This window comes from Polistes dominula, unplaced genomic scaffold (genome assembly GCF_049000335.1).
Source record: "Polistes dominula isolate Pdom_NZ unplaced genomic scaffold, Pdom_raw_medaka contig_482, whole genome shotgun sequence".
NCBI lineage: Eukaryota > Metazoa > Arthropoda > Insecta > Hymenoptera > Vespidae > Polistes > Polistes dominula.
This window is the reverse complement of record NW_028301016.1, coordinates 1152475-1173665: the sequence shown is the minus strand read 5'-3', so window position 1 is coordinate 1173665 and position 21191 is coordinate 1152475. Positions and strand designations below refer to the sequence as shown.

At 30.9% G+C, this 21191-nt stretch overlaps 2 protein-coding genes and 1 long non-coding RNA gene across 3 annotated transcripts; all 3 read left to right on the top strand.

The window, feature by feature from the left end:
- The first annotated feature begins 531 nt into the window (after positions 1–531).
- Positions 532–1581, top strand: LOC149032025 (uncharacterized). The gene is made up of 3 exons (XR_016177123.1): positions 532–644; positions 1172–1267; positions 1446–1581. It is a non-coding gene; the product is annotated as an uncharacterized LOC149032025 (long non-coding RNA).
- Positions 1582–6775: 5194 nt separating this feature from the next.
- Positions 6776–7256, top strand: LOC149032024 (uncharacterized). The gene is made up of 2 exons (XM_089174137.1): positions 6776–6865; positions 7037–7256. The coding sequence occupies exons 1-2, from the start codon at positions 6777–6779 to the stop codon at positions 7254–7256; spliced, it is 309 nt and encodes a 102-aa protein (XP_089030263.1). The 5' UTR covers position 6776.
- An 11206-nt stretch (positions 7257–18462) lies between these two features.
- On the top strand, positions 18463–20599 carry LOC149032023 (uncharacterized). The gene is made up of 3 exons (XM_089174136.1): positions 18463–18794; positions 18860–19194; positions 19263–20599. The coding sequence occupies exons 1-3, from the start codon at positions 18463–18465 to the stop codon at positions 20597–20599; spliced, it is 2004 nt and encodes a 667-aa protein (XP_089030262.1).
- Positions 20600–21191: the final 592 nt, after the last annotated feature.

Here is a 21191-nt window from a genome sequence, read left to right as displayed (position 1 = left end):
CGGAAAGCCGTTTCCTCATCCTAGCAATAACTAAAAATTAATCTGAATTACAATCCGCCCCCCTGTACGACGTAACATCTAGTAAGTTCGTGTGTCTTGAAAAAAAAGGTCGAATAATAGAAGGTGATGTGAAATAATTTTTCATATTTACATTTAGACGAATTTTAATTATTTTGATAGCATCAACGATTTGATTTAATTATCATATATATAATTCTTTTGTGAGAATATTATTTATAGTTTAATCTAATAACCGTAGTGTGTTGTAATAAACTTCGATTAGCATCATCTAAACAAAAATATTAAAGGACAAATATAGAGTAATTTTATGTAAATAATAAATGTAGTAGAAAGAAAATTTACTTGACAAAATTAAATTATTACTGGATGATTCAAATTTTAACTATTTAAACGAGATCTTTTTTCCATAATATTATCAAAGACTTTAACAAACTATTAAACAAAATCTTAAAAACCTAAGTAATTGTGTAAATAAGCAACGTCTTTAGTATAAAAATAATAAGTATTGCAGTAAAGTTACCATAAAAGATAATATTATTTTACGATTTCATTAAAGAAATTCAAAACTCAAACAATTATTGCTTACATACAATTATTGTTTAAAAACTGTGTGTAAACGTGTGGTATGTAAATTACAATTTTTCAAATGAAGAAAAAGTGTTGTCCTTGTTTGTATAATATTTGTAAATTTATATACAATCAATAACAAATTAAATCTATTAAATAAAGTTAACGTTTTTGCATATGGTGTGCTTTTTAATAAATTAAAAAGTAACCAGACGGTTAACTAAACATTCTTAAATTGTTTGACTATTAATGTAAAAAAATTAATAATTCAAAGTGACGTTAACCATAATAATATAATAATAATAATCATGATTAGATATTATAGGTAATCTTCTAAAGATCAGTTAATAACTGTATTATTATAATACTTAGAATACAACAGTTAAATCAAAATATTGTACAATTTTGATATTCAAGCTTACACATTGTACATAAAAAATTGTGAGTGTTAATTTCTCTTTTAATAATAATTTCTGCAGAATATTATCAATTTTACGCTAGTGCCAGAGATTTATTTTTTTTCGATAATAATACCGAATAATTCATTGAATAAAATTTCATTTTATTATATTCATCATTACAGGTAAAAAATGGAGTACAACGTACGTGATGATGCTATGCGTTTAGTTATTCGATATTTAAACTTAGAGGATGAGAAAAATGTGAAGTTAACTTGCCGGTATATTTAAGAAATATATTTTATTATTAATAATATCTTGTTTGATAATATAACCATATTTAATGAAACTAATGTTTAATTATTGGTCTTTTAATAAACGAACGATAAATCTATTTAAATGTATTTAAATGTATTAAGAATTGTATAAATATATCAATGATTTTTTTCTACACGTTAGGTCTTGGAATGCAATTATTAATGAAGAGAACAACGTACTAGGTCCTAAGCTTGTTATACAAGTAATAATAATAAATCGTTACAACAGGGCAGTTACTAAAAATGAAACCGTATTTTGTTCTACTGATGTGAGACCGTTATTACTTTTATGTTTTACCAATAAAAATTGCAATTGTGATATAGTAAAAAGTAAGAATGATAATTAAATAATAGGATTATTATTTTGTAAAAGATTAATTGAAATTTATTTTTAAGGACATATGTCTTATCTCAATCCAAATGATTGCATTTTGGTAGAATTGCAAAGAGATATTTTTGAAGATGTTAATACAGTTTGGACGATTTTATTCCATTTTTCACGGGATTTTAAAGTAAATACTTTATATTTTGTCACAAAATGTAGAGTACCAGCTCCGGCATTACGATGGTTAAATCTCATGGGAAGAGGACGACTAAGTTACGTACCTAGATATTTCCGACAATTACATGAACTGTCAGTTTGGTACAATACAATGACTTTCAACCAAACTTTCAACGATTTTATTTTAGTTTTATTTTGCACATATTCCGATATTCCTGAGTTAATAAAGATAATTGCGCATTTATCAACTTGGTAATATATATACTTGATAGAAATTTTTCTATTACGTAAATAAAAATAATATTTGTATGCGTAAAATATTTATAAAAAAAATTTATATTTTGTGTTTTTACATAGGTATCACTTTGATGGTCATATTTGGGGATGTACAATAAATTCAGCTCAATTGTTTCGCAATACATTGTACAAAGGACCAGAATCATTTGAAATAAATTGTATACAAATTTATATAACTGGCGAAGACTTGGAAAATAAGGTTTTAATTTTAAATGAACATTGTAATACCAAGGAAAAAATTCAAAAAAAATTTCAAGATTTAAAAAGTGTAGCATGTTATGAAGAATACACCATAGCTTTCATGTGCACATCTGTTGCACGTTATAAAGAATTTTATGAAATAGAATCAACTGCATTCAAAGAAATTTTTCCTGAAATACCATTGGCTCATATTTTCAGTAGAAGACCATTCTTAGCAAATAATCTCGAAGGTTTGGAAAACTATTATTAGAAAAAAACAATAGAATGCGTTAATATTTACTTTTTGCATAAAAATATAAAAAAATAAAAACGATTTTTATATAACTTTTATTTCAGAATTTCATACGTATTTAAAGAATATCCAACCGCACGAAACAATTAATGTTACAACTTTATTATTATTTCCTTATTTTTAATGAATTCATTTAAATTGTGTAAATTTTGTCAAAATATAATAACAATAAAAACAAAAATATAATAATATATTGTGTTTGCGATAGAAAAAAAAATATATTAAATGCCAATTTTTATACTCACACATAATAATTTATTCAATGTTTAATCAATTAAATTATGTTAAAAAAAAATATGTCGAATAACAAAAAGGTAATGTGAAATATACTTTCTAAAGTACATTTTGTTGAACTTAAATTATTTTGATAGCATCAACCATTTGATTTAATTGTTATAAATTTATAAATAATTCTATGGTAAGAATATAATCTATAGTTTAATCTAGTAACTTTAGTAAGTCGTGCTAATCTTATATTAGTTTAATACAAACCAAAATATTATAGGACAAGTACTGAGTAAATTTATGTAAATAATAAATGTAGTACAAAAAAAAACCTACCAAATTAGATTATAAATACAGGATACAAATTTCAACCATTTAGACGAGTTCTTTTTTCCATAACATTACCAAAGCCTTTAATAAACTATTAAACAAAATCTTAAAAATCTAAGCAATTGTATAGTTAGGCAACGTCTTTAATATAAAAATAATAAGTATTGAAGTGAAGTTATCGTAAAAAATAATATTATTTTACGATTTCTTTGAAGAAATTCAAAACTGATTGATCAAAACTCAAACAATTATTGCTTACATACGATTATTATTTAAATACTGTGTTAAAACGAGTGGTATGAAAATTATAATTATTTAAATCAAGAAAAAGTGCTGCCCTTAGTTGTCTATTATTTGTATATTTATATACAATCAATAACAAATGAAATCTATTAAATAAAGTTAACGTTTTTGTATATGGTGTGCTTTTTAATGAACTAAATTTTAACCAAACGATTTACCAAACATTCTTACATTGTTTAACTTTTAATGACAAAAATTAGTAATTCAAAGAGACGTTAACTATAATATTATAATAATAATAATCTCGATTAAATATGATAGGTGATCTTCTAAACATCAGTTAATAACACTATTACTATAATACTTAGAATAATACAGTTAAATCAAAATTTTGTAGAATTCTAATATTCAAGCTTACACATTGTACATAAAAAATTGTGAGTGTGTTCATTTCTTGTAATAACAATTTCTGCAGAATATTATTAATTTTATACTAGACCAAGAGATTTATTTTTTTTTTCGATAATACAACTGAATAATTTATCAAGAAATATTTCACTCTATTTTATTAAATATTATAGATAAAAAATGGAGTACAACGTACGTGATGATGCTGTGCGTTTAGTTGTTAAGTATTTAAAGTACGTGGACTTGATATATGCGTCTTTAACTTGCAGGTATATTTAAAAATTATATTTTATTATTAATAATATCTTGTGTCTGATAATATAATCATACTTAATAATATTACGTTTAATTATTGGTCTTTTAATAAACTAACGATAAATGTATTTAAATGTATTAAGAATTGTATAAATATATAAGAGATTTTTTTCTACACGTTAGGTCTTGGAATCAAATTATTGAAGAAGAAACCAAAAGAAAAGGTCCTAGGCTTGTTACACAAGAAATAATAATAAATCGTTACAACAGGGCAGTTGCTAAAAATGAACACGTATTTTTTTCTACTGATATGAGACCGTTTTTACTTTTATCTTTTACCAACAAAAATTGCAATTCTGATATAGCAAAAAGTAAGAATGATAATTAAATAATAGGATTATTATTTTGTAAAAGATTAATTGAAATTTATTTTTAAGGACATATGTCTTATCTCAATCCAAATGATTGCATTTTGGTAGAATTGCAAAGAGATATTTTTGAAGATGTTAATACAGTTTGGACGATTTTATTCCCTTCTTCATTTTTTTTCACTGTAACAACTTTATATTTTGTCACAAAATGTGGACTTCCAGCTCCGAAATTACGATGGTTAGATCTCAAGAGAAGAGGACGACTAAGTTACGTTCCTAGATATTTCCGACAATTACATGAACTGTCATTTTGGCACAATACAATGACTTCTGACCCAACTTTCATCGATTTTATTTTAGTTTTATTTTGCACATATTCCGATATTCCTGCTTTAAAGAATATAATTGCACATTTATCAATTTGGTAATATATATATATTTGATAGAAATTTTTCTATTACGTAAGTAAAAATAATATTTGTATGCGTAAAATATTTATAAAAAATTCATATTTTGTGTTTTTACATAGGTATCCATATGCTGGTCCTATTTGGGGATGTACAATAAATTCAGCTCAGATGTTTCGCAATACATTGTACAAAATACCAGAATCTTTTCAAGTAAATTGTATACAAATTTATATAACTGGCGTAGACTTTTTAACTAAGCTTTTAATTTTAAATGAACATTGTAATACCAAGGAAAAAATTCAAAAGAAATTTGAAGATTTGAAAATTGCAATAGGTTCCAAAAAAACCTTGATAGCTTTTATGTGCACATCTGTTGCACGTTATAAAGAATTTTATGAAATAGAATCAACTGCATTCAAAGAAATTTTCCCTGAAGTACCATTGGCTCATATTTTCAGTAGAAGACCATTCTTCGCAAAGAATTTCCAAGGTTTGTAAAATTATTATTAGACAAAAAAAAAATAGAATGCGTTAATATTTATTTCTTTCATAAAAATAAAAAAAATGAAAAAATTAAAATGATTTTTATATATATTTTATTTTAGATTTTTATAAGTATTTGAAGAATATCCAACCGCACGAAACAATTAACGTTACAACTTTATTATTATTTCCTTTTTTTAAATGAATTTATACAAATTGTGTAAATTTTGTCAAAATATAATAACAATAAAAACAAAATTGTAATAATTTACATCGTCTTATCTTAATTTTTAAAAAATTAATTTACTTATCGTCTCTGCGATAAGAAAATAAATATATTATATGATAATTTTTATACTCAGACATAATAATTTATTCCATGTTTAATCATTTAATTTACGTTGAAAAAAATATGTTCAATAATGAAAGGTGATGGGAAATAATTTTTCAAAAATACATTTTTTCAATTATTTTGATAGCATCAACCATTATATTTATATTATTATTAATTTTTAAATAATTGTGTTGAGTACATAAACTATAGTTTAATCTAGTAATTGTAGTGAGTCGTTTTAAAATTCGATTAGTATAATATAAACATAAATATTAAAGGACAAATACAGAGTAATTTTATGTAAATAATAAATGTAGTAGAAAGAAAATCTACTTGACAAATTAAATTATTACTGGATGATTCAAATTTTAACTATTTAAACGAGATCTGTTTTCCATAATATTATCAAAGACTTTAACAAACTATTAAACAAAATCTTAAAAACCTAAGTAATTGTGTAAATAAGCAACGTCTTTAGTATAAAAATAATAAGTATTGCAGTAAAGTTACCATAAAAGATAATATTATTTTACGATTTCATTAAAGAAATTCAAAACTCAAACAATTATTGCTTACATACAATTATTGTTTAAAAACTGTGTGTAAACGTGTGGTATGTAAATTACAATTTTTCAAATGAAGAAAAAGTGTTGCCCTTGTTTGTATAATATTTGTAAATTTATATACAATAAATAACAAATTAAATCTATTAAATAAAGTTAACGTTTTTGTATATGGTGTGCTTTTTAATAAATTAAAAAGTAACCAAACGATTTACCAATCATTCTTACATTGATTCACTTTTAATGACAAAAATTAGTAATTCAAAGTGAAGGTAACTATAACTTTAAATGTCTATAATATAATAATACTTAAAATAATTAAAAATACTTTAAAATACTGATAATAACACAGTTTAAACAAAATTTTATAGAATCCTGATATTCAAGCTTACACATTGTACATAAAAAATTGTGAGTGTGTTCATTTCTTGTAATAACAATTTCTGCAGAATATTATTAATTTTATACTAGACCTAGAGATTTATTTTTTTCGATAATAATACTGAATAATTCATGAAGAAATACTTCATTCTATTATATTAATCATTACAGGTAAAAAATGGAGTACAACGTACGTGATGATGCTATGCGTTTAGTTGTTAAATATTTAAACTCAGAGGACTTGAAAGATGCGTCTTTAACTTGCAGGTATATTTAAAAAAAAATCGTTTATGATTATTAATATCTTGTTTGCTCTAGTAAAATTATATTTAATAAAATTTATGTTAAATTATTGGTCTTTTAATAAACTAACGATAAATGTATTTAAATGTATTAAGAATTGTATAAATATATAAGAGATTTTTTTCTACACGTTAGGTCTTGGTCTCAACTTATTTATGAAGAAACGCAAACAAAAGGTCCTAAGCTTGTTACACAAGAAATAAGAATAAATCGTTACAACAGGGCAGTTGCTAAAAACAATCACGTATTTTTTTGTACTGATTGGAGACCGTTTTTACTTTTATGTTTTACCAACAAGGATTGTAATTTTGATATAGCAGAAAGTAAGAATGATTTTCAAGTGATAATTAAATAAAAGGATTATTATTTTGTAAAAAATAAATTGAATATTTTTGAAGGACATGTTATTAATCTTCGACCAACGCATTGCATTTTGGCACAATTGGAAAGAAATATTTTTGAAGATGTTAATACAGTTTGGACGATTTTAATTCCTTTTTCATTAACTCTCGCAGTAGATACTTTAAATTTTGTTATAAGATCTAGTACTCCGAGATACCATTTTATAGTTGTCATAAAGGAAAAATATTATTGTTCCTATGCTGAAATTCACATAGAATTAGATAAATTTTGTTCCGAAACATATATTTATCAAGGACCATCAACACCATATTTTTGTACAATTTTATTCTGCACATATTCCAAGATAGCTGCATTAAAGAATATAATTGCAAGATTTTCATCTTGGTAATATTTATTTGATAGAAATTTTTTTATTACGTAAATAATAATAACATTTGTATCCATAACATATGACTAAAAAAAATTCGTATTTTGTTTTTTACATAGGTATCCATATGCTGGTCCTATTTGGGGATGTACTTTAGATTCAACTGAAGTATTTTTTTCAACACTTATCACAATAAAACAACTTGAACAGACAGATATTGTACAAATCTTTATAATTGGCATAGACTTGGTAACTAAGCTTTTAATTTTAAATGAACATTGTAATACCAAGGAAAAAATTCAAAAGAAATTTGAAGATTTGAAAAATATAACAGATTTAAAAAAATACTCGATAGCTTTTATGTGCACATCTGCTGCACGTTTTAAAGATTTTTATGAAATAGAATCAACTGCATTCAAAGAAATTTTTCCTCAAGTAACATTAGCTCATATTTTTAGTAGAAGACCTTTTGGTGCAGAGAATTTCTACGGTTTGTAAAAATTTTATTAAAAAAAAAAAAATAGAGTGTGTTATATTTACGTCTTTCATAACAATATAAAAAAATAAATACAATTTTTAATTATATAAATCTATATTTTATTTTAGAATTTAATAAGTATTTGGAGGATATAAAACCGCATGTAGGTAATAACGATACAACTTTTTTATTATTTACATATAACTAACAAATACATATAAATTGTGTAAATTATGTCAAAATATAATTACAATAAAAACAAAAATGTAATAATATATTGTGTTTGCAGTATGAAAATATAACATACAATAATTTTTATATTCACACATAAATTTATTTTATTTTTAACCATTTAAATTATGTTAAAAAAAATATGTTGAATAATAAAAGGTGATGGGAAATAATTTTTCAAAAATACATTTTGACAAGTTTCAATTATTTTGATAGCATCAACAATTATATTTATATTATTATTAATTTATAAATAATTGTGTTGAGTACATAAACTGTAGTTTAATCTAGTAACTGCAGTGAGTCGTGTTAAAATTTGATTAGTATAATATAAACATAAATATTATAGGACAAGTACTAAGTAAACCTATGTAAATAAGAAATGTACTACAAAGAAAATCTATCTGACAAATTACATTATAACTAGATGATTCAAATTCAAACCTTTTAAACGAGTTCTTTTTCCATAACATTATCAAAAACTTTAATAAACTATTAAACAAAATCTCAAAAGTCTAAGTAATTATCTAATTAAGCAACGTCTTTAGTATAAAAATAATAAGTATTGCAGTAAAGTTATCTTAAAATAATGTTATTTTATGATTTCTTTAAAGAATTTCAAAATTGATTGATCAAAACTAAAACAATTATTGCTTAAATACGAATATTATTTAAAAACTGTGTTTAAACTTGTTCTATGTAAATAATATTTTTTTAAATAACGAAAATGGTTGGCTTAGTATTTCTAATATTTGTATATTTATATACAATCAATAACAAATTAAATCTATTAAATAAAGTTAACGTCTTTGCATATGGTGTGCTTTTTAATAAATTAAAAAGTATCAAGACGATTTACCAATCATTCTTACATTGATTCACTTTTAATGACAAAAATTAGTAATTCAAAGTGAAGGTAACTATAACTTTAAATGTCTATAATATAATAATACTTAAAATAATTAAAAATACTTTAAAATACTGATAATAACACAGTTTAAACAAAATTTTATAGAATCCTGATATTCAAGCTTACACATTGTACATAAAAAATTGTGAGTGTGTTAAATTCTTGAAATAACAATTTCTGCAGAATATTATTAATTTTATACTAGACTTAGAGATTTATTTATTTCGATAATAATACCGAATAATTCATCGAGAACTATGTCATTCTATTATATTAATCATTATAGGTAAAAAATGGAGTACAACGTACGTGATGATGCTATGCGTTTTGTTGTTAAATAATTACTTGCAGGTGTTATTATTATTATTATTATTATTATTATTATTATTAACTGGCATTAGGAACTCGAAAGTATATAGCCGCAAATACCAAATCCTGCCATTGTTCCCGTCCCTGAGCGCGATCCTTCCATTCGCAGTCTTCGTATGCTATTTCTTTCAGATCCCTTCTAATATTGTCTTCCTATCTACATCTCGGTCTACCCAGTGGTCTTTCTCGTTCGGTATACCGACCAGTATTTTATGCGCCGTTCGATCTTCCGCCATGCACGTCTCGTGACCTGCCTATCTTAATCGGCTTGATTTTACGACGCTAATAAAGTCCGGTTTGTTTTACAATCGATGTACTTCAACTTTATGGAGTTTTCTCCATTCGCCTGTTTCTTCATCGCGTTTTGCACGGAAAATTTTACGAAGAACTTTGTTTTCGAAAACCCTAAATTTCTTTTCATACCGTAACGTAGCGACCACGATTCGCTACAATAAAGGACTACCGGCAGGATGATTGTCCTGTATATCCTGATTTTTAATCGCCTAGACAGCAACCGTGTGCTGAGTAATTTATTAACTGAATAAAAATATGAATTGCTGAAATTGATTCTTTTCTTAATTTCTTCGTTAATTTCGTTCGTGTGTTTATGATCGATCCTAAATATACCTAAAGTTGCTGACTTGTTCGAAAATTTTATCCCGGACGACTAGTTCCAGTACTAGGTATATTCTGAATTCTATCGGTTACCTTATGTTTGGTTTTTAACGCTCTTATGTGCAGTCTCAGATCTTTAGTATTATCTATTAATATTTTCACGTTATTAATTAATGCCTGTTCATTGTCCCCTAACAAAGCAATATCTTCCGCGTATGTCAACAGTTGCGTTGTTCTGTTCAACTGCAGACCATCTTTACCTTTTTGCAGTTCTTTGTCAGCAAATTCCAGTACTTAATTGAACAAAAGAGGTGACAATGCGTTCCCCTTTATTAACCTGCCTTGAATACTAAAAGCTTCCGACATTTGATTACCTATTCTCACTTTACATCTAGTTTCCTTTAAGCAAACTTGAACCAGGTTGACCAGTGTTTTGGAATCCCCTGTGGCATTAAAATTTCGAGCATTTTTTCCGTTTTATTGAATCGTACGCTTTTTAAAAATCTCTAGTTGTTTTATAATTAAATGTTAAATTTTAAAAATGTAAAAGGTTTCATTTTTGAACTATTGAACATTGCCGTGATCATACGTACATACGGGTCTCTATATAGATAATCCCTATATGAATCGCTAGTAACCAAAGGATTAAAACAATATAAAAATATGTGTTCAATTAAATAAATTAAATTAATAAATTAAAAACATTAATTAATATAAACTTCATGACAAAAAAGAATTTAATATTAATAATGTTTTTTAATAATTCATGTATACTATATTTTTGCTTTTGAAATTAATCATCAAAGTATGAGTAAAAGCCGTCAAAAATACACAAAGTTCGATTAAAAAATATACTCAAGTTTTGAAATGTAAACTTGTGTATGAAAAAAAAGAAAAAACTATTACTAACGACTCTAGATAAAGACGAGAAAAAGAAATCATGATCGTTAATGTGCTTGATAAGTTTGTAAATTTGACTTTCGCATTAGTGTTTCTAAGTTTAAATATATAAACGAAATTTCTGTCAGTTGGATTTTAGAAGTCACGGAAAAAACACATCAAGCAAATACGCAGTGGATTAAGTAATTTTATTTCCTAAATTAGACTTTTATACATTATCACGTGTATTATTCATTTTATAAATGTTTTAATTTATTTTAAATAAACAAAGGGTCTTTTTATGGTACGTATAATATTGAATCAGAAGTTTATTAAAAAATTAGTTTTACTTTTTTTTAATTTAGTTGTAATTGCAATATATGTACCAGTAACAATGATTGTGAACTAATGTAAGTTCAAAGATTAAATAAATTCATTTTATAATTTATTTCGAATTATATAATTGTGTTAATATATTATAAAACAAATCATAAAATGAATTGTTTTTTTTTATTAGTCCATTGTCATAATTACCAACACATAACAACAATATTCACATATGTGAATATTCAGAATATTTTTAAAAAACATTTTTACATGTTCTTCATTTTTATTTATTTTCAATTTTAATACACATTAGCGAATTCCACATATATACATATACATATATATATCGGTACTCCATGCAAATGCGTTACTATATCTAAAAGAACCACGAGAGGGGCGTGGCAAAAGGGGAGCAATGTCGTATATCGTCGCTTATCGCTATACTAAAAAACACGATCTCTGAGGTCAGCTCGTAAATCTGCCTGTAAACTTTCGAAATTGAAAACTTATCGATTTTTTACGCTCGAACAGCAATTATACCGATGAAATTGAATAGTCTAGCCAGAGCATTGAATAAGAGAATACAAATTCCGAGTTATGCGTTTTTATCAGACATTATTACCAACGTATAAAATATCTCATTGATGTCATCATCATCATCATCATCATCATATCTATTTTTGTCGTAATTTTACATTAGTTCCATTTTCGTCGTAGTCATCGTTAACAAAAATCGTTTGTTGACAAATGAGTCCTCGGAGTCAAATGGAATGACAAATCGAACCACCAGATTCCAACACGTGAACGGGGAAAATTACTGTGCCATTCGTGCTGCCAGCTGTACCATTCTTTTTCTCATTCTATTCTCATACTATTCTTTTTCTTCTTCTTTCTCTTTTTCTAAAGGAATCGTCTTAATTTAAAATCTGGAATGGGGTTAAAGATCAACACGCACCAAAATTGGTTTCCACTAACCGTTCAGCTATAAAACAAAAAATGACAAAAGGTGATCAAACAAAACTCCAGTTATTTAGTTCAATAAACTTCATTGAAAATCTGAACATAAATTGTTTAACATTTTTATTGAAATTGTTAATAAATTTTTCCCTCATTCAATGTAATAATAGACAACCATAGCACCTGACTTCGAGTATAAATATAAAACATAAAAAAGAAAATTTATATTAGGTCTACTAGAAAGTTCTTGTTGTTAAAAAAAAAAAAAAAAGAAAATAATTTGTTCACACGTACTTGGAATAAACTTTATTGAATAATATAATTGTCATCGTTATTTATGATTTCTTGACAGCGTCATGGAAATTTGTATAATCCCAAAAATTAAAAAATGTCTTATCCCTAGAGGTTAAAAATTGAACCAGTATATTTTTGAACACGTTCCGTGCCAAGCCCTTTTTACCTGACTTGTCACTCAGGCCATTTAATTTTGCTTTAACAAAATCAACCATTACATCAATTATTAATTATTGTAAATATAACAATGAAACAAACTTATGTGCTTTGTTCTATAATGCATTTCGTATAATGCATCAATATTTTAATAGAAATATTTTTGTACAGAACTCAATTTGTTATAAACATATATTTTCAGCTAATTAAATAAAAAAATATAGTTATTTTATTATTATATTAAATTCAGCTAGTTAAATAAATGGTAAGTATACAACCGGTGGTACATGTGACCTGAAGAACAAATTTAACGTGTACCACCCGTGGTACACGTGGCATGGAACGTGTTAATGATTATACATATGTATATAATATAATTCACAAAAAAATATTTTGCAAAGGAATAAAATCGTATAATGTTTTACGAATCGATATAAAACAATAAAAAAGAATCGTACAAGTGAATATTGAAGGAACATAAATATCATTCAAAATGTATAACAATATTTGTATTGTATGTGTATATGCATTTGTATTGGTATATGTACAGTACCATATATATATACCATATACTATAATATAATAATAGAAGTGTGTACCTCAAATATCTTTGAAAGCTAATAAGAACTAATCGATCAATCAATCTCTTTTCCTCACTCTCTCCTTTTTCTCTTTCATTTTCTTTCTTTTATACACACTTTCATTCTTACTCTCTCTCTCTCTCTCTCTCCCTCTCTCTCTTTCTGTGTCTTTCTTGTTCACACACCTACACATTTTACACTCTCTTTCTATTTCGGTTCTCTTTTCTAGAATCCCGCGGTATAATACTTCTCTGTCTTTCGTCGTGAGAGAGGTTTATTCGAACGTGGAGAACCTGTTGGCACGAAAGCTCCTTCTTCTCCCTTTTTCGCTTTCGTTCGTTACCTTCTCGTTAGAGCGCGTAAACGTATAGTCAAGACCTTTCCACAGCTCGACGATCGTGAATCAAAGCTTCTACTCGAGAACGGAATACAATTTTTTTCTCTCTCTCTTTCTCTTTCTCTCTCTCCATACCAAAGAACAAAGATTTTTTTTTTTTGAGGTTCTTTCATACCTACATAATTAAATAAAAGAAAGAATATAAGTGATAAGAAAAAAGAATATATATGGGGATTCCCACGTCAAATCAACCACTTGTGACACAGAACCTCTTTCAATTTTGCTGAAACTTTTTTATCATTTTCAATTTCATTAATAATCTCTCTCTACATTTTTTCCAATTTTTTTTATCTAATTCAACATTACTTATGAATTTTTCAAAAGAATAACTTTCTTTTTCAAATAGTCGTAACTCTTTTAAAAATTGACTTATCGTTTTTCGAATCGAAACGTTTTCTTTTTTTCTAATTTTGTGTTTTTAAATGTACCTTTTGGACATCAAATATTTAAAAAATATTTGTAGTCAAATTATTTAAGAAATTTCGTTTTATTTGGAAAAAATCTCAAATTTTTCAAATTTTCGTATTTTTGATTTTATTAGCAATTTTTCCTTTTTAAACTTTGGTTCAGAACTTTTTTTTTATCTTCGCTAGATAACATTTCATTCTTTTCTTTTTTTCCCCCCAATTAAAAAATTTCTTTTTTATTATTTTGTAATTTAATTTTATTTGTATACTAAAATAAACCTAACTAAAATATATATATTAATATTTGTGAATCTATTTAATGACCTTAATTTAATTATATATTATCAAAAATTATAATTACAAAAGATTGCAATTGATCAATTTTTCAAGTCAATATGATAACCACATTATTTAAATTTCCTTGGTAGCTTAATTTTTTAACAATTTTACAAACTGTTAATTTTATAAAAATTAATCTTACTAATAATATATTATTTTAAATTAGAATAAATTCTAACAAATAAATACCCATTGTTTTATTATTTCGATTCGAATATAAATGAACTTAGGCCACTATCAAAATTAGCGGCTCATATATACATGAAGAAAGGGAGAAACTAAAGAAAGGAGAGAGAGTTAGAAAAAAAAGAAACACAGTCTTTCATGAATTAATCGTTCATTGCCTTATCCACCATTATTATTTTAGAATTTGTCTTATGATACAATCATAGTGTCTCGTATCCTCCCCGGCTGCACCCAATTTCCATCGATCCGCGGCGGAGGCACGCGCGTCGCGTGATTCCTTTTCATTAAAAGTAAGATATATAATATAGATAAATACATTAACAAATACATTAGGATATTTCAATAAGTAATCTCATTTTTTCCGTGATAATAAAAAAAAAATTTGTTCATATTTAAAATCAACAGAAATTTGATAAGATCGTAAAAATTATCGAATTTTACATAAATTCAACACTTATCAACAATTTCTAGCTTTGTTATGCGACAGTTTTTGATTCGATACCAGCAAAAAAAACTACTTGAAAGATCGAAACACAAAAAAGTTTTAAATACATTTTATGTTAAAATATGCTAAATTATTTATTGTTACAATGTAAAATAATATTAAGGTTTTAACCTCTTAGGCACAGCTAAATGTTGCGCGGTTCTATTTTTCCGGGTTCAACGAGAATTGCGTGTAAACGATAAAACTACAATGAGTGAAGAAAAATGCAATTTTCTCTACGCAACTACATTTTAATGAAGCTTTTGATAATTAAATTATAATTTTTCTTCAAAAAATAATAGACACATATTTAAACTTTGACAATTTACTTTAATAATTGATAATAAAATTAGTTATAATATATTTTAAAAGATGTTATTCACAAAAGCCACTATAGTGGCGCGTCGTATTAGAAGATGGCATCCGTGAAAGCCATTATAGTGTCACGTAGTGCCTAAAAGATTACGTTATTCTAGGTATCTATCAGTAAAGACGATTCTGTGTTAAAAAAGTGACAAAATTATTTATCGTACAATCTAATAGATACGTATAATATTTCACTCAATATATATGACATCATATTACCATAATCTTTTATACAGAAATAGAGAAAAAGAGATAATCCAATAGCTAAGAAGAAATCCATAATATCATAGGCATGATTCAAAAATGAATATATATAGCCTTGAAAGAAGAGGATTACCAACATTCCGAATCATGGCTTTTCGGTTTCGTATGAAGAGAAAAATCGACAGGTAGAAAGATAGAAAGAGAGGTTAGAAATGTGTCCCCCATGGCTTCCACATGGATAGACTCTGGGAACTCGGCAAGTAAGGTTGCTGGCCGAGAGTAACTTATCGCCTAATAAATTCCAGCCATTAGACTGCGGGAAGTAATGGATGTACCATTTGCACCCTCCAGTACGCTTCGAGAAAGGCAACTTCATACTGGAGATGGTGGTGGTAGGTGGGGTGTTAAGGGGGCTGCAAGAGGTGGGACTTGGACTGTGTTCTAAACGAGAGATACCTTCAGATATCGATTTAAAGTTCAGTCTATGGCGTTTAGAAAATAGTGGAACCCGATTAGGAAAGTTAGTTCCGTTCGCGTTAGTTCGTACCAATTTTCCATTTACCAATTGAAAGAAGATAAATTGGATTTAATAAAAAAAAAAGAAGCAGCTCTCTAAATGTTAAGATATATATCTCAAGAATCATTTCGATGAATATCTTTGATCTATTATTGAGTTATTAAAAAAAGAAAGATTTAACATATGACTCGAGGATAATTACTTTAAGCTTGAATTATTATTAGCTTGTTAATTAACGTTTCTATATCCATATAGAAGGTGCATAGATACGACGACGAATGGGAAGAGAAAAGGGGGAGAAGGGGGTGAGGGCAAAAATCTAGAGAAACCGTAAGAGCGATATAATTTAACACCCGGTAGTAAAGCCTTAGTGGCTCGTACTAATAAAACCCTTCGAGTCTATAAGGATCGAAGTTTTAAGAGCACTCCATGCCGTTCCCCTTTCTATCCACGCGAACCCCTTATCACCGCTGAGAATTCCTCAAAAAGTTCTTCTCAACGAATAAATTTTTTTTCGAGAGAGAGAGAGAGAGAAAGAGAGAAAAAGAGATTGAAGAGGAAAACTTTCGGGCTAATGACAGGATGCAACTTTAACGGGGGTGATCAACAGTAGGGTGGGAAAACGAAACACGAAAGAGTATTCTCGAGAATCGTAAGCTCGACTTACGATTTCGTCGAACGATCCTAACGATGTGGTATGAGGGAGAGAGAAAAAAAAGTTAGTGAAAATCGTTACTTCTTCGATAGATCGAAAACTTTTTTCTCGATCCTATTGTACGATATAGTCATTCATTAATTTCAAAGACAAAACGAGAAAAATAGAGAGAGAGAGAGAGAGAGAGAGAGAGAGAGAAACTAACGGTGTTACGCAAAGCTCACAAATTGGAAAACAAAGTTAGATGAAGCAAGCCTCCAACATTTGACGATATTTCATTGTTATATGTACTTCATGCTCGCGTATATGTTAAAGTTAAAAAATAAATGCTTCGTGACCACGAGAACGATACTCAGTGGTCCAAATCCTCGTGTTTCTATTTCACTCTCTCTCTCTCTCTCTCTCTCTCTCTCTCTCTTTCTTTCTCTTTCTCTATTTCTCTCTTTTCTGTGCACATTTAACGAAAAATATCTACGCTGACAATGACCAACGTAACGAAACGGTGGAGAAATGGCTCGTTTGAACAATGGAAGATACCGAAAGAGTGGAAAGTTTAAAACGATAAGCGTTTCACGTAATACGAAGTAATATAATTTTACGTCCGCTTCAACGAACTATATGGTGTTTCGCTAGGAGATCGTTCTTCCCATTCATTTATTTATTTATATACTCATTTAAGAGAACGCAACCATTGGAGAGAACAAGAAATGTGAGTGCATATTTGAGGTGGAAAAAAATCACGTACATATTTAACGAAATACGAATTGGACAAATTGCTAATGAAAATTTACATTCAAAAAGAAAAAACAAATAATTTAGTTAATAATAATAGTAATCATCATCATCGTCATTTTCAGCAACATTTTAATATTAATTTTAATAATAATAATAGTAGTAATGTATAGTATATATAATATAACAGTATAATGCATAATAATAGTATAACAGTATAATGTATAATAACAGTAATGCACAATAGTATAATATGTAATGATAACTTTCACACCAACATTAAAATATAATAATAATAATAGTAATAATAATAATAATAATAATACTAATCGGCCTGAACCGGGCCGAGCAGTACATGGCGGTCTGCGATCTTGAATCGCAGGAAGCCAAGATTCTGCTCGGACGCGGTCGGATCGGGATAGGATGGGTCCATTGTCGCGTACGTAAACGACTCACGGTGACGAAGTGCTACAAATGCCTGGGCTTTGGACACACAAAGACGAGCTGCAAAGGACCAGACAGAACGAAGAACTGCAGGAAATGCGATGAGACGGGACACTACGCGACGGACTGCAAGAACAGACTGAACTGCTCTCTGTGCGCCGAAGCAAGACGCACGGACGCGGCGCATCTCTCGGGCTCCGGGAGGTGCGCGCCGTTCCGGGTCGCGCTGGAGGAGTGCAGGAAGCGGGCTGGACGACGGACAGTGTAATCCAGGGAAACCTGAACCGCAGCAGGAAAGCTGACATGCTACTACCCCAGATAGCGGACGAACTGGACGCTGACATACTCATACTATGCGAGACATACAGAAAAAGGACAACACGGACTTGGTACACAAACGACGATGAGACGGTAGCTATCTGGGTGAGGGGCGCTGCCCGTTCCCGGATAACCGGCTGTGGCGCAGGGGAAGACTATGTCTGGGTCAAGGTGGGCACTGTCACTTACGTCAGTGTCTACCTGACCCCAAACTGTGACGCGGCGGAGTTCGGGAGAAAGGTAGTGGCCCTCGAGGACGGAATCATGGAACTACCTGGGGACCTGGTAGTCGCTGGGGACTTCAACTCGAGTTCGAGGTAACAAGAAAGACAGCAACGGTACAGAAAAGACAACGACAACCTCCGCGGTGGAATACGAACAGGCTCGACACACAAAGGCTTTCGAAGAAACTGGCGGCAACGCCGGCCCCGATCACCAGCGTTCCCCCGGATCTGACCGGCCGGATCATGGCGGAAAGACTTACAGACGAGACGGCTAAACTAATGGAAAGGCTGTGTGAAAGCATGATGCCGAGAAAACACCTCAGACGAAACAGACAGCCACAATACTGGTGGACGGACGAAATCGCCGAACTGCGGAGGGATTGCCTCGCAGCACGCAGAAGGGTTACAAGAGCCAAAGGCAGGCCTGAGAGGGAAGCACTCCAGGCCAAGTACAGAAAAGAACGAAAAAGACTGACTAACGCCACACGAGACAGTAAGACAAAGTGCTGGAGGACGCTCTGCGAGGTGGTGGACCGCGACCCGTGGGGTGCCGGTTACAAGATAGTCACCGACAAACTGGGGGCTCGGAACCACCTGTACTCAAGGAGGCGGAATCACTGCGACGCATTGTTGACGGACTCTTCCCAACACACCCGCTGCGAATCGAAACGACAGACGAAGACGGGACAGCGGCGGTTGACGCCTTCACGGCTGAGGAGCTCTTCAGAGCGGCTAAGGCGGTGAAGGTTCACAAGGCGCCGGGACCAGATGGTGTACCGGGGGAGGTTGTTCGGCTGATGGTCAAACAGAGGCCGGACATCTTCCTTGACCTGTACAACACCTGCCTAAAGACAGGGAATTTCAGCGACCGGTGGAAGGTGGCGAGGCTGGTCCTCATCCCTAAGGGTAAGAGGGACCCCAGCACGCCATCGGCCTACCTGCCGCTGAGCCTACTAGACACGACGGGAAAACTTTACGAACAGCTACTCAGACAAAGACTTACAGGGATGATAGGAACTGGGGGAGGCCTCTCAGATCGCCAGTTCGGCTTCCAGAAGGGTCGGTTGACCGTTGGTGCGATCCAAAGGGTCGTTGAAACCTTCCGGGCAACAGACAGATACTGCCACGCAGCGCGACCCATCGTGTTGCTGGCGACACTAGACGTTAGGAACGCCTTCAACTCGGCCAGGTGGGTGGACATCCTGCAAGCGCTTAAAAACGCTTTCGGGGTTCCACCGTACTTGCTTCGGGTTGTGAAGGATTACCTACGAAACAGACGACTGACGTACGAGACGACAGAAGGACACACGACGAGACAGATCACCGCTGGGGTTGCCCAAGGATCTATCCTCGGACCGGATTTTTGGAACGCGACCTATCACAGCCTGCTCAGACTGGAACTCCCGCTTGACGTATCTCTCGTTGCATACGCCGATGACGTAGCGGCGAATCAGCGGAGAATTAGCAGAACTGCTGATCCTCACAAGGAGACGCATACAGATGAGACTCCCCATGACGGTCGGGACAGAAACAATCGAGACCAGAGGGAAAGTCAAGTATCTGGGGGTGACCCTAGATACGAAGGTGACCTTCTGGCCTCACATACAGAGGACAGCCCAGAAAGCGGCCGAAAGAGTAAAATCCTTAAGCCGCCTGATGGCAAACACGAACGGACCGAGAACAAGGAAACGGAGACTACTGATGTCGACAGCCCACTCGATCCTCCTGTACGGGGCAGAAGTCTGGGCAGATTCCCTGAAGACAAAAAAGTACTGCCACGCAATGATGACGATACAAAGACAGAGCGTGCTGAGGATCGCCTGCTCCTACCGGACGGTCTCTGCGTAGGCCGTTCTGGTCGTGGCAGGTGTGATTCCCATAGATCTTCTTGCTTTTGAGCGCAAGAAGATCTACGGAAGAAGCGCAGACACGAGACTACAGGACGCAACATCGACAGAAAGGGACAACACTATGCGCGCGTGGCAACAGCGCTGGACGGAAGAAAGAACAGGCAACTGGACAAGACTACTTATCAAGGACCTGAGACAGTGGACAAAACGAGACTTCGGGAACGTAAACTTTTACGTAACACAACTCCTGACAGGACACGGGTACTTCAGACAATACCTCCACAGAATGAACAGAGTACGGACACCAAACTGTACATACTGTGGACACAAACGAGACGATGCGAAACATACTTTCTTCGCATGCGATCGCTGGACAGATCTCAGACGGAAACTCGAAGCGACCGTGGGAGAAATCACCCCTGACAACTTCGTGGAGGTGATGCTCCACAGAAAAGACTGGTGGCAATTAGTTGCCACATATACGGAGACCATACTAAGACGGAAAAATGCGGACAGCTGCCTGACATGACGGACCTGACGCAAGACAACAGACCGAACGACACACAACACACAACAGACGAATAACAAAACGACACACGGACAAGACCCCCAACTAGAAGTAATACTAAAGTAATCCCTG

Coding starts and splice junctions, on each gene's coding strand:
- LOC149032024 (XM_089174137.1), top strand. CDS start 6,777: ATGGAGTACAACGTACGTGATGATGCTATGCGTTTAGTTGTTAAATAT. Junction 6,866..7,036: donor GATGCGTCTTTAACTTGCAG/GTATATTTAAAA, acceptor TCTACACGTTAG/GTCTTGGTCTCAACTTATTT.
- LOC149032023 (XM_089174136.1), top strand. CDS start 18,463: ATGCTACTACCCCAGATAGCGGACGAACTGGACGCTGACATACTCATA. Junction 18,795..18,859: donor GACTTCAACTCGAGTTCGAG/GTAACAAGAAAG, acceptor GAATACGAACAG/GCTCGACACACAAAGGCTTT. Junction 19,195..19,262: donor GACTAACGCCACACGAGACA/GTAAGACAAAGT, acceptor GCCGGTTACAAG/ATAGTCACCGACAAACTGGG.